Source organism: Phasianus colchicus, chromosome 1 (genome assembly GCF_987193195.1).
Source record: "Phasianus colchicus chromosome 1, bPhaCol1.hap1.1, whole genome shotgun sequence".
NCBI classification, from domain to species: domain Eukaryota; kingdom Metazoa; phylum Chordata; class Aves; order Galliformes; family Phasianidae; genus Phasianus; species Phasianus colchicus.
Genome location: NC_143436.1, coordinates 55,891,262 through 55,908,320, shown reverse-complemented (window position 1 = coordinate 55,908,320; position 17,059 = coordinate 55,891,262). Strand labels below are relative to the sequence as shown.

At 37.6% G+C, this 17,059-nt stretch overlaps 1 protein-coding gene across 1 annotated transcript in view; it reads right to left on the bottom strand.

The window, feature by feature from the left end:
* LOC116226760 (tyrosine 3-monooxygenase-like) overlaps window positions 1-16,726 on the bottom strand; it is a 28,555-nt gene extending 11,829 nt beyond the window's left edge. Inside the window, exons 1-6 of the mRNA XM_031589714.2 lie at window positions 16,550-16,726; window positions 15,458-15,632; window positions 13,148-13,236; window positions 9,406-9,473; window positions 8,152-8,202; window positions 5,440-5,585 (exon numbers count right to left, since the gene is read on the bottom strand). Coding sequence (XP_031445574.2) covers window positions 5,440-5,585; window positions 8,152-8,202; window positions 9,406-9,473; window positions 13,148-13,236; window positions 15,458-15,632; window positions 16,550-16,726 — 706 coding nt within the window. The remainder of the gene's footprint in view (window positions 1-5,439; window positions 5,586-8,151; window positions 8,203-9,405; window positions 9,474-13,147; window positions 13,237-15,457; window positions 15,633-16,549) is intronic.
* Window positions 16,727-17,059: the final 333 nt, after the last annotated feature.

Sequence of the window (17,059 nt, the reverse complement as noted above, 5' to 3'; positions counted from 1 at the left end):
AGAAATCCTGCTCAATCCAGCTTAAATTTCTATCACATTTGCACACATTTATCTACTATGTCCCATATGTCAGTGATATGTCTTAGATCACACATGGTCCCTATGATCAAGCAGGGGATAGAACCTGCATTTTCAATCCCTAGCTAGTTTCCTCATCCTTGGATTCTCTCTCATTTGCTATATAGCATGTGTAAAAGATGATAAACAGGAATTTGTTAAGGGAAAACTCCCAACAATGCACTTGCCTAAGAGAACTTTGCTCTACTTGGAGGCTTGGTTGCTGTGTAAGCCTCTCCTGCAGAATTTCTTATTCCCCACTCTAAAATCTCTGGTACTTCATGCTGTTGAGAACAGAAGTATGTGAACTGTGAATATGACCCACTCTAGGCAATTCTTCTGCTTGTCAGTGCATCTAGTTCAAAACACCCCACGCGCTACCCAACTTCATTTCAGTTTGTCAGTTTCTAATGTATTATTTATATCAGCACTGGAAAGTCTCGCTGTCAGTTTTAGCTTTCAGTCTGCACTTCATTGGAATGTGAGCACTCAGGAGAAAGAACAAATAGGTCCATGCTAGAGATGAGGATGTTGAAATTTGGCCCTTAGCCATTTAATGTCAGAGTTTTCATTAGCTATTCTCAGCTATTTTTCCTTCTGAGTTTTTCACCATCATAGTTGCCTAGAACTAACTAAATACCTTCCTAGTGATGTGACCATATACATTTTGTTTTCCATGTGTCTGTAGGAAAGTGCTACAAGAATGTAGCACTTGCACTTGGTTTTTAACTTGTGCTATCAGTCTTATCTCTGGGTACCCTGTATTCCTATGGAAGGTCTGTGAGAACAGCTAGCAAAATAATCAGTACTGTGGTTAACAGAACACATAATCTTCATTTCCATGGGAAACATGGTTGGTGGTCTACAAAGCTAAGAAAACTGAAAAACACTGCTTTTAAAGAGAGCCAATGGCAATCTTTTTGAAGTTCTATATTCAAAATCTGTGTTGCATTCTCAGCTTCCATAAATGACATTTCATTTGCTTTAAAGCATAAAACTATATTAAAAAATCAGAAATTGCTTTTTTCTCCCTTTCCTATCCATATCCTATTGTGTCATGAAGCCCAGAACATAATTTTTTAATGTAAATGAACAAACAAAAAAATCCCACCCAGAAACCAAACTGTTTACAAGATTTGTTTTGTTTTTTAATCTTTATTCCAGCATTTTTTGTCTGGCTCTTTCTGCCTATTAGTATTTTTCTCATTTAAAAAAAAAAAAAAAAAAAAAAAAAGGAAAGAAAAAAAGGAAGAAAGAAAAGAAGAAAGAGAGAAAAAGAGAGACAAAGAGAAAGAGGAGAAAGAGAAAGAGAAAGAAAGAGAAAAAGAAAGAGAAAGAAAGAGAAAGAGAAAGACAAAGAGAAAGAGAAAGACAAAGAGAAAGAGAAAGACAAAGAGAAAGAGAAAGACAAAGACAAAGACAAAGACAAAGACAAAGACAAAGACAAAGACAAAGACAAAGACAAAGACAAAGACAAAGACAAAGACAAAGACAAAGAGAGAAAACAAGCCTTACTGGAAGAAATAGAAATGGCAAAGGATGTGAAACTATTCAGGACAAAAAGCATGAACAGAAAGAATCCTTCTACCTGACAGTATGAGGGGATAGTTAGAGTTTACCATGCTCATCTTCTATTGCTTGCCCAAATTCAAAGTAATGAGTACAAAAGGCAAAAAAGCTGAACAACAACAAAAAAATCTATGGAGATTATGTCTATCTACAAGCTGACCAAAGGTATCAGAATTAATCAGGTAACTGAAAGTAGTTGCAAAAATCTTCCTGTTCTCTTCCCTTCTCCATTAGGAAAGCAGGGTGTTATGGGGAATAGACAGAGTATCAGCTGTGTCTCCATATGGACTGGCCAGTAGCTGAAACAACAAGGGGGACTCCCTTACTGCTGATACCATATTGGGCTAATCAGGAAGAACATGAAGAGCTCAGATCTGGTAATTTTGGGTCTAAATTCTGAGTCTGAACCATCTGAAAAATAATCAGACCAGTACTAAGCTTTAAAGTGAATCAATTCTGGAAGACTATGAGAAGGTCTAGGGAAATTCATATTGTTTTAGAATCCATGTTAGAGGAGCTGAAAGGAAATGAAAATTAAAACTTGTGTTTCCTGGGATTCTTTTTTAAAAATAGGCCAGTGAATCAGACAGTCTGTTGATGGAACAGGCTTGGCAAGTTGCCTACCAAAGCCATAGAAGAAAGTTATCTGCTGAAGGTATTATCTGCAAAATCTGAACTTTCATTTCATCACTGCACAATAAAACCAGCAATCAGTAGAGAACTGAAGACTTGACTGATTGGACTTGCTGTCCAAAGGTCTCTGAAGTCAAAAACAGATGAAGAGAAGATCTTGAGCAGTTGACTTAAAGTGATCCATAAGGCTTAAATTTTGGCCTAGAAAAATTTGTGCATACAGTACTGCACATTGTAGTGTGAGCTTGCCTGAGCCAGTTCACTGCCTATAATTTCTTCCAGCTGCAGATGACAATGAAATCCAAACATCTTTCCTAGAAAGAAAGAAGTACCTAGGTTCATCTAATTAATCTTTTAGAAAAAAACTTATTGTGTTAATCTGTCACCTGTTTAATCCTTTAAATTCACTTTAAGTAATCATGAAATACTCATGATGTAGGGTCCATTTGTGTATAAACCAACCTCATTACCAGAGTAGGTAACACTAGACAGATCTTGTAGTTCTACTTGTATTAAATTGAAAAGGAATTGCTTGGCAGTGTTCACAGACACTGCTGTGTAAAAGACAAGATGGAATTTCATCTGGCTTTCTAGGCTGGCTATAACATGATAATCCAGGATATTCCTCCCTCTCTCTGCATCTCCATAGTTTATTAGACAAAGGCTTATCATCACATATGCTAAAGAATGGTCCAGTCATTACAGGCACTTTTCAGTATAGATATGTGCTGGGATTTGTGTCCAAACTGGAAGAGTTCAGAGCTCAACCAGAGCTAACCAGTGACAGGACGAACAGCATGATGCATATTTACACAGGGTGTAGCAAGTGAAATTCCTCCATAGCATGCCAAGGAACTTTGGGAGACCTAATGGCAGAGGGGTTAGCTGAGGTTTGGTTGGTGGAACACTGCACATCCATAGCACAGGAAAGAGCCTAAGCTGTTGATTCATGAGTTGCAGGGGCAAAAATTTTGTCATTGCCTAAAAATGTTGGTAAAAGCCAACCAAATTAATAATAAATAAGAATAACTCCTTATAAATCATATCCTTCACCCAGTGGATGACTGGCACAAGGTTGTCTTTAACATAGCTTTTATAAGTATTACAGATGCTTCTGACTCATACAGAATTTGTTGCAAAGAAATCTTGCAATAATGTCAATCTTAATGCAATCCTACAAATTTTCTGCATAGTGAAACAATCGTATTAGTCATTAAAAATAAAGAGAATATCAATTCAAAGCCCCCAAGCATCCAAAATATCTTACTGATTCTTAAATGTCTTTTTCTGTAAACATAATACATTCTACCAACTCTATTCTGTCTCTGCTTAATGTTTCATAACATCTTAAGGCTAAACAGTAGATTTTATCTACATCTTAAGGAAAGTAGGACCAGCACTCCAGAGAGCCATTCTTTCCATTTTCCTTGGACAACCATGCCAGGATGGAATAAAATGTCATGCCTGGTTCTCATTCCCAGTCAGATAAGTAATTTGGACGGTTAGCTTACACTAGCCATGCTCTTTTTGAAGTAGTTAAGCTTAAACTCCCTGTGAATATTATCTCAAATTTTACTAGAAGATTTTTTAGAATGACCATTTTTACTGTTTTTTTTGTTGTTGCTGTTGTTTGTTTTTTTGTTTTTTGTTTTTTGTTTTGCAAAGCATGCAGAAATTTTAGAATGAGAGCCTGCAAAATAACTGAATAGGACCAGACTCCATGCAATCAAATCCTGTCAACAACATGAGCAAGAGTAATAGTGCTATGACAGGATATTATGTTGTCCTAAACTCTCTCACTTTGTAGTCAGCTGATTCAGTTACAGAGTATTGAATATCCATGGTAATCATGATTTCTGTAGCTCTCTGCTGTCAACTACTGTGCAAATGAAAGAAGATGAGATAAACTACTTCATGAGAAAAATATTTATAAGCCGAGGGAAGAAACAGATAGCTGAATAGAGGAAAAATAAGTGAGAAAATACAGAAGAGAATACATAATACACATGAAAATTCCTACTACTGGTTGTGATTGTGCTGGCATGTTTATGAGAGATGCAATTCATAAGCCAACCCTCCACTCACTTACACTAAAAGTGCAATAATGTGTTTATAATCAGACAATATAACTTTACTAAAATTGGCAGTGTCTTGGAAACATATTCAGGCACAGAAATCTTAACTAAGTTTACCATCTTCATCTACTGATACATGGAACAGGTCACTTTATTCCTTGAGTACTAGATTTAAATGGAATTTATGTAAAGTTAAGCCAAAGCTTTTATTTATTTGTTTTGGCATAGTGAGCAGCTGTCCTATACTTTCTGGTACGTCTTCTTGTCACTCAGGATGAACAAGGATTTTTCAAAGACAACCTTTCTTTAGTTAATTTTTGATAGCAGTGGTAAATCAGCTGACTGACACATCTGATTGAACAAGAGAATGTATTCATCCTGTGGCTTAATAATAGTACTGCAGGCTCCCTTTCTTCTAAGATCATCAAGTCCATCTTCTAAGCCACCAACGCATCAGCACCATGCCTGCTAACCATGTCCCTAATATGCCATATTCATGCTTTTCTTGGAAACCTCCAGATTCAATGATTCCTCCCTGGGCAGCCTGCGCCAGTGCAGCACCACACTTTGTGAGAAGAAACTGTTCCTAATATCCAACCGGAACCTCCTCTGATGCAACTTAAGGCTATTCTCTCTTGTTCCATCATTGTTACCTGGAAGAAGAGGCTGATCCTTCCTTTCAGGTCTTTGTAGAGAGTGCAAAGGTCTCCCCTGAGCTTCCTCTTCTCTAGACTGAACAACCTCAGCTGCTCCTCATATCCTTGTGCTCCAGACTCTATACAGTTCCTTTTCCTTTCTCTGGACATAATTCAGGGCCTCAATGTTTTTCTTGCCACGAGGGACCCAAAACTGAACATAGTACTCAAGGTGTGTCCTCACCAGTGCTGAGTACAGAGGGATGAACATCTCCCTCATCCTGCTGACTACACTATTTCTAACATGAGCCAGAATGCCATTGGCCTTTTTGGCCACCTGGGCATACTGCTGGCTCATGTTCAGCAGGCAGTTAGCTAACACCCCCAGATCCTTTTCTTCCATGCAGCTTTCCAGCTACCACCAAATATCCAGGAAACCATAGAACAAGTCATGGTTCAAAATGACTGGCCTTTTAGAAATCTGGACACGTCCTGAAGTTGAGGTATGTTGTCTTCTTGGTAGCCACAGTGTTTCTCCAGCTGTTGGAAAGCATCCAGGTATTGTGTACAGGCATGAGTAGGGTAGAGGCTTCTCAGCTTCCTGTAGACTTCTCTCCTGGAAAGTGAGAGCTGTGTAGTATGTCCCACCTCACTGATTAAATACCTAAAGCATAACCCTCGAGCATAGGTGATAGTCTAAAAACTAGTACAAAACTAACAAGTAGTAACAGGATGGCAAAAACAAAACAAAACAAAACAAAAAACAAAACAAAACAAAAAAAACACCTTATAGAAATGGTTATTTTTGCTCAGACATAGCCCTAGCGTGTTAACAATTTTTATAAACCTTGTTCTATGAAAATTGAGATCATTCTTGGAAATACTGGCTATGGAAAATGATCTTTTGCTATTTTTGTATTGTTGTTTTTTTTGTGTGTGTGATGCTATTGTTGCTATGGAGGTGATAGCCAGTCCCTGTAATGTCTCTGTCCATTTATATGGATATATTACACAGTGTGGGAGTAATGAATCAGAATGAAGAGGGAAGGAAAAACACACACACACAACAACAATCTCAATACTTAGGAGAAATAAAAATAAAAGAACAAAGGGAAACAGTGGCTGCTGTCACTATTGCAAAAGCTGCAGGAGACTGGGCCATTCCCATGGAAGAATGAGGAAAAAATGACAATAACTAGAGTTCAAATGTTGCCTTAGCTTATTCCCCCCAGACAACTTCTGACTTCAGTGGGATTGCATAGGATCTGAACTAGCACACAGTTCCACCCTGGACTGGAGTTTAGAGAGGGCAGAACTATTTACACTGCTGCACATATGGTCCCTTTTATCAAAGTATCACTCTACTGTTTGTCCAAACATTGACTACCACAGAAACACAGAGAGACTCAGAGAGCAGTGATGAATTGTCCTAAGTCAAGCATCCATTCTCTCTAAGTACCACTGAGGAAATCATCTAAGTTCCCTCAAAAGTCAAAAGAGAGTAGCAGACACCTCCAGAGGGCAGTTTAGCTTGCCCTAGCATAGCATCTCAAATAGATGTGATGCCTCATCACATGGAGGTGCTAGTTTGATTGTAAAAGACCCTCAATCATGGATCATCTTTTAGAAAACTGACGTAGAATTTAAAAATTACTGTACTCCATCCTTTCTATTTCTAAAATAATCACATTGTTTTCTGCATTACTTGTCTCCACAAAAGGCCATTAAGCTGATACCTGAAGGTCTGGTCCAGAGATGGGAAGGGAAAGACAATATCCATGTTTTACATAAATTTCCTTATTGATTTGGATAAAAAGTGGTACTATTCAGTTTTTTTTATGAAGATGTGACAGGTATGCCCCCTTAATTTTGTCCTAGATTCTCCCTTTTTCTTGCCATATTTTTTGCCCACAAGAAGTCTTGTATGATTACTCAGTTTCAAGCAGCCTTCCACAGCCTGCTGCTTAAAAACAGAAACTCAGTTCATCTGCACCCTCTTTTTTCTGAAAGTCATATTTCTGCACTTTATTAGTTTTCATTTTTATAACCATGTTGCTACAAACTGAAGGCATCCAGCAGCTCTTCAGAGAAAATTCTCTTCAGAAGAATTTAGTCTATGCTACAAATTTCCCATTTGATTGCACTGCTCTCAATTACATTTTGTTTTTCCATTGTTACCTGATGTCAGGTCACAGCCCTGGGGAGCTGTGATAACCCTTGGGAGGTCTAATTTTGGAAACAGTTTTACAAGGCAAGACAACCTAGATTGCTGGGGCTTGCTTTTTGAGGAAATAGGCAGGTACTGCTGTAAAGCTCTTTTCTGTTACCACACTGGGACTAATGACTAATTCCAGGTGGAGAACTGGAATGACAGAGTTTGGGAAAAAAAAAAAAAAAAAAAAGGAAAGAACACAAAATTAAATTTTCTTAAATATGAGTTTCACACACAATATATCCTGCCAAGATTGCTGGCTAGTGATAGCAAATATGAACATGACACTGGCCATCAATCTTTGACAATTGAAAGATTTTATGAAAACCTATTAGAGCTTAATAATAATATACTGCCTGGCTGAGTTGGATTCAAGTTCTCTATGTGATTATAGGCAACACCCTTCTAGCTTTCTGTGGCATGGTAGATCTTATTTAAAATAAAATAATCACTGAAAAAAGATGGAAAGGCCCTTTGGTTGAGGTTCTGGAATGAGATATCTAGTATATGTATTTAATACCCGACACTGATATAAAATTCCTATATAATTTGAACAAATGACTTAAACTCCCACTTTTTCAGTTCCCCAGCATTCTTCTTTGTCCTCACCTTTGGGCTGTCTTTCCATTTAAACTGCAAACTGAACAAAGATTATTATGTGCCCGTGGCACCTTTCCCAAGTTTAAGATATTCTACTATAGGCTCCAGGTGTTTTGTGGCTTCTGATATCTTGATGTAATGGTCTAGCAGGGAGATAATCAGGAAAATGCATTTTGCTCTAGAAAATGAATAGTCAGTTTTAGCTCTGAGAATGGCTTTCTGTAAAACAAATGACCAAAAGAAAATACTTCACTATAGAGTAAAATCTGAAGTGGCTAAAGATGGTTTCAGATTACTGCCTCACGCTGCCAGTCCTTCCTAGTACTGTAGTGGAAAGGTGCAGGAGTCAGAGTATAAGTGACAAACTCACCAAGTTGCAGTCTCCTGCTCTGTGTACTCGATGTGAGGCAAAGGGTCCCCACTGTAAAGAAGAGAGAAAGTAATGCATGCTTCTAAAGCAAGTTTCAAATTCAACTTCAAGAATTTCTTTCTTTGCCTGCACAATGAATGTTTGCTGCAATTAATATAGAAATAGCAAATAGTATATAATTAATCACTTATTTGTGATTACACACCCCTCTTCAGAGGGATGTGTTAAGAAAGAGAGTCATGTTCTGCTTGACAGAAGAAAAAAGAGGCATTCCAGCTTAACTTTACCTCTGCTGAATGCAGTCTAGCGACCATCATACACTGTGTGTCTGCATGATCTGTCTCTGGAGAACATGATCATCACAATATCATCACCAAACTCATTGGCACAGAGATGCCCAGGCACACAGTGATGGTTGCCACTGATTTCTCAGATAGACGGCCTTGTCTTCCTCGCTCCAATAGCTCTGAGTCAGTTAATTCTACGCTTTTGTGATGTTTTATGATGGACTATCTATAGCATGTAGTGGCACTGAGAAAACTATAGTCAAATAGAATTCTAACTTGGGAAATTTTACCATTTCTTGGACTTCATGAGACTGATAATCCACAACCTGTTCTAACTACGTAGTTATCTCCCCCAGACAGCAGTGTGATTCTAATGAAATTTTATGCAGAAAGACAGTAACATTTTCATTCATACAGATGAGACATGAGAATTTTTTAGGCTTTTCTGACTTCATATTAGAAAAGACTGTAGTCTTGATAGCATTGTTCCAATTAGGAAAAATTTAGTTGGGAATTTTAATCTGCATGGGCATAGACTTTTGACAAATAAATAATAAAAATAGTAAATTTTCTTTTCTTTGTCAAAAATACATTCTAAAATCTTGCCAAGGAATTTCATAAACATTGTTCCTCATGGTTTCTTGAAAAAGATCAACTTCAGTTTAGGAACTTGTCTTAAAAGAAGCCACAAGGTTGAAAAGAAAGACCCATATGAAGGAATTACCTCTGATAAAACACTCAATGAGATGTAAATTTAACCTTATGACTTTATCTTAAGATGTATTTGCTGTGTTGTGAGAAAAGTCTATTTTGTATGAAAGTAAATGTTCTGTTTCTAGATTGCTTTCTGTTAAATAGCCTCATGGATACATCGACAAAATATTTAGTCTCTGGTATTTACTCCACATGACGATATCTGGAAGTACAGAGTGAAAGAGAAGCATCTCTTCAGCAGCCTTATACTTACACTCTGTAATTATAGGCAAGGTCGGCAAAGTATGTCCTCCTTTTCCTGTACTCCAGGTCAGTGTATCCCTGAGTTAGAACATAATTTAAAAAAAAAACACAAAAAACCACTTTACATTAAGAGATGTTTCAGAGCATGAATAAATTCTCTGGTAGAAGCATTCAAAACAACTAGGTTTCTTTTAAGTTGTTTTCTCTGAGGCAGTGAATCGTGATCCTTTTGAACAAGGCAAACCAAAGTCTGCGCTTAGTTACATCCATGACATTCTGCTGAAAACTCCGGGCTTTGTGGCAGAGAAGAAAGTAACATGGCTTGGTGCAAATGTTTTGGAGTTGTTCGTAAATGCTACATCACAGACCAGTAAACTTACAGTCAAATTTAAATGAAAATCATGCTGAAATATAATTGAATTAGAGGTGGCCTGTCTCTTCTGGAAAGGAATTGAATCTCTGAGTCATTGCACTTCTTTGCTAAGCACAAAAACTGCAGCACTGGAGAGTGATGAACATAACAGTACCAAGCCTGATATCATCTTACCAGATAAAGTACAATACACCTGAACAGTGGGAAAAGAAGGAGTTTTCACTGTCTAGAAAACATTGAAACAACCACTTAATACATAAAAAAATGTGCATTCAGCTGAATCTCCTCATGTTCATTTACTGCCATGTTATAATAAAGATACAGTCAGAGGTGTTGGTTCAAAAGGGCAGTTTGCATATTAAATATGGACATTTCTATTTTTTCCTCCTCAGTGTTTACTAGAAGTCTAACTTCAAGCAGGGTTCTCCAGCTATTAAATAAGAAAAAAACATGTGGAATCAAGTTCCTTTGAATTTTACATAATCCATAACAGGAATAATATCTGAAATCTGGCACAGTGTTACTAATATAACTCATAAAGCGGTGTTGATCAGCATCACTGTACAAATATTTATTATTCTCAAATATTCAGAACTTTCTGGAACTATTTTGCCTTCTCCAAGCCAATTTTCTCCCTTAGGTTTATTCAGATAATTTTCAGTGTAGCCATAATAGCAGTAATACTACAGTTAATGAGTATTGTGTGTATGAATCTAAGGAAAGAACTGGATCCCAAGAGCATGTTTATTTTTTGCCGTGTGTTATGGATAATATGGACATTCAGATGCTACATTTGCTTGTCAGTAGGTGTAATGTGACCATGTAAAACGCATCATAAAGCCATTGGACCTGGCTTTTCTTGGTGTTAGGACCTTTCATATTTGTCCCTGAACAGGGATCTCCCCAGGGAAGCACAACAGTTCATAATCAGTGTCAGGGTGCTCCAGCAACTGATGTTATAGTATCATTTGTTTCCTTTTTTAGCTATCAAGGAGACAGTAAAGGACAAAGTGGAACTGTTGAGGTGGATAGCTTATTCGGTAGTAAATGTGTACACAAAATTTCTGAGCCAGCTGTATACATTATCATGTTTTGATACTTTCTGCCAGCCTGCCCACATTGAACCATGCTCAGCAGCACAGTAAGAGAAGCTGATTTGTGCTCCTTCTTGCAACAGAAAAATGGTTTCCAGTGCCTGAACTAACTTGCTTCAAGTTTAAGCATTTCTACATTGCACTGCATTCTGCAGTCAATTTATTTCCACTCAGTACTTCAGTAACTCTACACTGCTAATGCTTTCTTTCAGTCTATTCAGTGCTCACACCTTCTATTTAGCAAATTGAAAAGGAACTTAGTCTTATTCAAATAATTCCCAGTATGTATTCATTAATCTCATGAGAAAAAAGAACACCTCAGAGTCAGCTGAGGCAAATACTTGGAATGTTTCTATCAGAAAGATGCAAGGAAGAATGAAAGACAGTCATAAAATATGCTGAGTTGGATGGGACGCACATGGATCAACTTGAATCCAGCTTCATGCTGATGTCCTAGTTGAGGTTGATCTGAAGATCTCCTAGAGATTTCTAGTTTAATAAATCACTATCAAAAATAGAATATAGACCTGAATTATTTTTATATTTTTTTTCCACACAGAGATGTACAGTCGGGAAATGGCTCTTCAGATTCCCTTATTCATCTGTACAGAATTCATAGCTCACTTATTCATCTGTACAGAATTCATATCTCACTATGCTATATCTGGAAACCATTCTTTTTTTTTTTTTTTTTTTTTTTTCCCCAGTACTTTGTCTTAGAATTAGCATCAGTGTAGTAAGAGTCTGCAGTGCATTTTTTCTCTTCCTAATCTATATTTTCTAGATATTAGAATCATAGAACATTCTGAGTTGGAAGGGACTTATAAGGATCATCAAGTCCTACTCCTACATTTTCCTTTGTCCTTTTCAAAAGAGGTGCTTAAAATGAAGTTCTGACAACCTCCAGTTCCTGCTCACATGGCACAGTAACACTGTGAGCAGCAGGGAGGTGTCTGCAGAATTCCTTCTCCTGTTTCTTTCATGAAAAATCATCATGGAATCTGCCCCAGTTTTCAGCTATCCCACCTACCTGCTGAACAGGGCTACCAAGGGGCATGCTGAGAGCTTGAACCATTCCTCCACAGATTTTGATATGGTGAGAAAGTCCCCAGAACAAAATGGAAATCGCAGTTGTAAAAAACACTCAGGAAGTTTTAAAACAGCAAGAAATCCTATTAGTCCTTATCTTGTGGGAAGAAAAATAAACCTCCACAAAACCAGGATTAAAAAAAAAAAGCAAATGCTGGAATCTGCTTGTCCTTCAGCCATCACAGCTCCCATTCTCACCCCACTTACCTCAAGCACTGAACCACGTGAAGCAGAGCCAGGCATCACGCAGGTGTTACAGGGCTGAGTACATACGCAAAACTGTTCTGAGTAAAACCCTGTTTGTGGCTCACTCATAACAAATATCTACTGCCTGAATCCAAAGGAAAGCCCATAGAAATCATTCTAGCAATATTTTGCAGAAAGAAAATTATCAGTAAATACTGTCAAAACTCTGGCTCTAGAAACCTTGGGAAAAGATAAATGCGAATAAGAATTATAGTCTTTGAAACTTGCTTCCAATTTAAATTTTACCTGTTTATTTCAGTAGAAATCACTAGCTATATTGAGATTTTTCAGTCACATTTAAATATTAGTTCCAGTATTATGCCCATGAATCTGTTCTGCCATAAATCTAATTTATTTGTTGTCTAGATGATGTATTCAAGTTCAGGCATCACACTTCTTTCTCTGGAATCTGACAATATGCTATTTCTTAGTAACTAGCTCTTTGCTGCTTCATTATTGTCCACTGTACATCTGCACTTGAATGAGATTTCTGGCATATAGAAATTTAGAAATGCAGACATAAAGGGTTTGAAAAGTAAAAACATGGGAAATACAAAATGCGGAAGGCTGAGAAACTTGAAGGCTAGATGGACCAAATGGTAGAAGGTGGGTATACTTCAAAGAAAACAGGGGTAAAAAAATAAAATAGTAAAACAGAGATTTTTATTTTAACTAAACAATGAAATGAAAATGCAAGCTAAAGACTGTATTAAATTCAAATGATGATAATCATGTTTACCTTGGTGAATCAAGGCCCATAAGCCTTATTCATTCTGCAATCCCTAACTTCACTGAATATCAGCCTTTATCTGGCTCTTCTTTGTTTTTTTTTTTTTCCAGAGTGTTCTCTTATTACTGAAATTCTCCTCAATAAATAAATAAATAAATAAATAAAACTATTCCCCATGGAAGGTTCCCTTTTGGAAAACAAACTGTGACATCAAACTTACAGGGTGACCATGGTCAAAACTGGGTTCGTACGTGGTGATCAGATGGTGACATTTGTCTAGATCTTGAATTTTTCTGGGGAACCAGGGCACTGTAGGGAAAGAAGTAATAATTAAATTAAATAGTATCAAATAACGTAAAAAAGACATAAAAAGCAGAAGCTATGTGGATGATTACAAATTTTCTTTTCATCATTGAATATATAAATATTCATAACTATGCATCACCATACATCAGTAACCGAATTTCAGTTTGCTGACCAAGCTGTAGGACTGGATGAAAAATGATTTGAAACTAACTTGTAAGAATAAACTATCAGTTTCAATTAGGAGAAATAATCTTTAAAGTCAAAAATATTTCATCTTACATCAAATGAAATGTTCTTTTTGGAACAGTACAACAAATTTTGGTCTACATTTTGAATTTCAAAAATATTTTAATCTTGTCTAAACAGTATTCTTGAATTTTCATATTGTTAAAAGTGAGAACAGCGATTTAATTTCTCAAAACAAAACATGCCAAGAATATTTCTTTTCTTTTCTTTCTATCTCTTTTTTTTTTTTTTTTCTTTTCCCCCCAGGAAAATAAATAAAGCATTAGCTGAATTTCCAACAGTTTCCTTCCCTTGAAGTGAGGAACTTCTCTGGTGACTAAAAGAATATTTGTACAGTACTAATTTTAATTTAAATCCCTGCATTTATAATTAATTAATTTTAAAACCACAGAAGAAATACAAAGTTAATGTTGCTTTCTGAGATCAGACTGATGCTGAAGCCACAGTCTGTCACTGCAGCTGAGAAAAGGACCTTTAGGGGTCACCTGAATCTGATGCTTGATAAGAGGAGATCAGGCATCTATGTACTGAATTACAAATCCAGCTTTAGCCCTATTAAATTACATCCAAGCACTAAAGTATAAGGCTAGAAAAGTACATTAATTCTGGGAAATTTCAGTTCTTTCATGCAATTATAGGCAATGCTGCAATAAGAAGGAAGAAATACAAGTCCGACAGATGTCTTACATCAACTCTGGTTTTTTTTTTTCTCAGTCTTTTAACAGACCATGCTAAGCACAGATCCTAGTTCCAGCAAATCTAAAATGAAGAATTTCTTCTGAGCACAAATCTCTCAGCCACCAAGGAAATCCTAAAGAAACACTCCTTCAGCTCCAAAGCCAACTTGGCTCTCCACTTGCCCTGATGACAGCAATATCCTTTTGATACCCCTGCAGTCCCTGAAGACAGCTTGGACTGTCTCTTATCATTAGCCTGAAGGTGAATTTCAAGAAACACCCAAAGGTTCCAAACAGAACTGAATTAGCTAAAAGTTCCCTGAGGATAGCTGCCTGGCCTTGGCAAGTATTGGAAGCCCAAAAGCAATTTCATATTCAGAGAACCATGAATCAATCTGTCTTTCTCATCTAATAGGGCATTTCTGGCATCCCCAGGATTATGTGAAAAGTCTCTAATAGTTTCCTGTACTCATCCATTCCTTATCTACCTGTGAACAGGACAAAGAGTCTATCCCTGGCAAATACACTTTCCATCTCGCTATAGTAATTCAACGGCTGTCAGCAGAGTAGCCACTTGCAAAATTTTACAAGATGCTCATCACCTGCTTCTACCAGTCAGACCACTACCTCAAGGCTTTCTGCTGATCCTCTCTCCCTCTTATACTCTGGAAGCTTTTTCCAGCTGGTAGCATTTAGCTCTTTTCAGTGGAAGAGCAATCTAACTCGAGAGAGTCCTACTGGAGCCAAATGGCAGCAGCCTGGGCACAGTAAGCAGACATCTACGGCTCTTTTTTAGCAAAACCAACACCATACACTATGAGCAAAAGAAACGTTTAGACTCTCTGCCATATTACTGCATTTCCAGCAAGTGTCTGTGTTCACTCTGCAGAGCCTCATAGCAGTCAGTTCTCTTCCAAGCTCTCAGTTCTCAGTCCACAGGTTTCCTGCCATTTAAGTGTTTCCAGTTTCTCCTGAGCTTCTTATTTTGTTGCTCTTTCCTTTTCATTTCCTTCTTTTTGGAATACTATTCTCACCTCTGTTCCATTGACAATACCAAAATGTCTTCCTTTTCACACCAGTCGGAATGACCCCAGGGAAATGAGTCACACACGTTTAAAAAAAAAATGTGAAAAGTGAATGCATGCTCACCTGCTTTCCAGTCTAATTAAGTTATTATCATTGAGCTAAAGGTAATTAAAAAATAAAAAAACCTCAGAAAAAGAACCACCAAGAACCACCACCAACAAAAACCTACTCCAAATACAAATAAAACAGCATTAGCATATGCATATGATTCTTACCTTTTTCTTCGTTGCCGGTTTTCACATCCTCTGTTACTCTCTTTAAGGAGGTGATAAGGCGACTAATATCAGCGCTATGAACTTCACATTCAACAAAAATGTCAAGATCATCAACAGAGTTCTTGAGCTTTTTGATTCTCCTGGTTTCAAAGTGATGGATCTCAGTTTCAAACATCTGCAAGAGCTAGATGTTAGTATGATGAAGCTTTTCCAAAAAATGAAAAGCCAAGTCTAGAGACAGTTCTGCAATGTCTTTAAAAGATGATTTAAAGAGATCTTAGCAAGAAGTACATGTTAAGCAATGAAGTCTACTAATGCCCAGTTTAGAAGGAAGATACAGGCAGAGCTAGAGTAAACACAGTAGAATTAGGCAGAAGGAGACAGAGATGAAAGATGAGATACTGTTGATTACAGTATTTCATCTGTGCAGAAATAACAAATGAGTGTAACTCTCAAGAGCCAGCAGAATGGAAGTAGATCTATTGATGTGTAATTGCACCATAATCATTGAATAACTGCAAATAATTAGAAATAAGTAACAAACACAATGCTTTAATTTTGGGTTATTCATTTTCTCAGATAAGAGTGAGCACTTTGTAGGGATAGTTCATGCTCTTAGAATACATAATGCCTCTGTGATTTACAGCTCTTGTATTTTCTGTCTTTCCTGTCAAATATGCAGGGGAAAAAAAAAAAATCATTGGCTCCTAATATCCCCACATTTAAGTACTTCAAATGTTGCCCTTTTTTTCAGTCATAGTTCACCACCACAAGTGATAGAAAGAAGAAACAGACCAGTATCAGCTCTTGCATAGAATTATGATTCTTCTAAATAACTGTCTAGTTGCTTCTTCCATTCTGAAAATTTTCCTTCTTTATCTAGAGAAATCATTCACGCTCTCTGAGCATCTGTAGCACAACGGGAGCAAGAAGGAAGGAGTAAGGCAGGTGGAGATATAGGTCAAGAGCACAGACAGGGAGAGAGAAAGTTGAGAGAGAGGGAGATGCAGAATGGGAGAGGTGAAGGCAATAGGGACAGTAGAATTGGGTCTGTGGAGGTAGGGAATAACAGGTGAAAAGTGCCATCTGTACCTCAAAGACTCTAGCTGCCCTAGAGAGCTCAGTCTTCTTCACATTGCAGAGGGTGAAGGTCAATATGAGAGTGGCTCTGTCATCCTCCTTGCTGGAGTCAAGACTACCTCGCCTGTTCAGGGACTCTGTGCTACACATCTTCTCCTTACCGGCCTCTTGCGTTTGGCCTGAGGTCATTCTGAAGTAAGTCTTCATTGGGAGCCAAGAGAGTGGATTGCAGCTGTGAGATGTCCAATGGATATTGGACAATGTGCCTGAGGATGTGAGTGCTTCTCCCAGAGTAATGGCCAAGGATTCTGATGGAACTGGAGATACAGTGGATTTGTGTGGATGGTGGGTTAGATATAAGGTCACTTATGTTGACCATGCCAGACACATCAAGGGAAACCACCTACGTAGGTTATGCGCAAGAACCCAAGGTAACCCCCCTCTTCTGGGTAACTTCAAAGTGGGGCCCACCCACTCTGTTTGAAGGTGTCTGCAACCCCTAGAGATAGGCTCCTTTGTGGA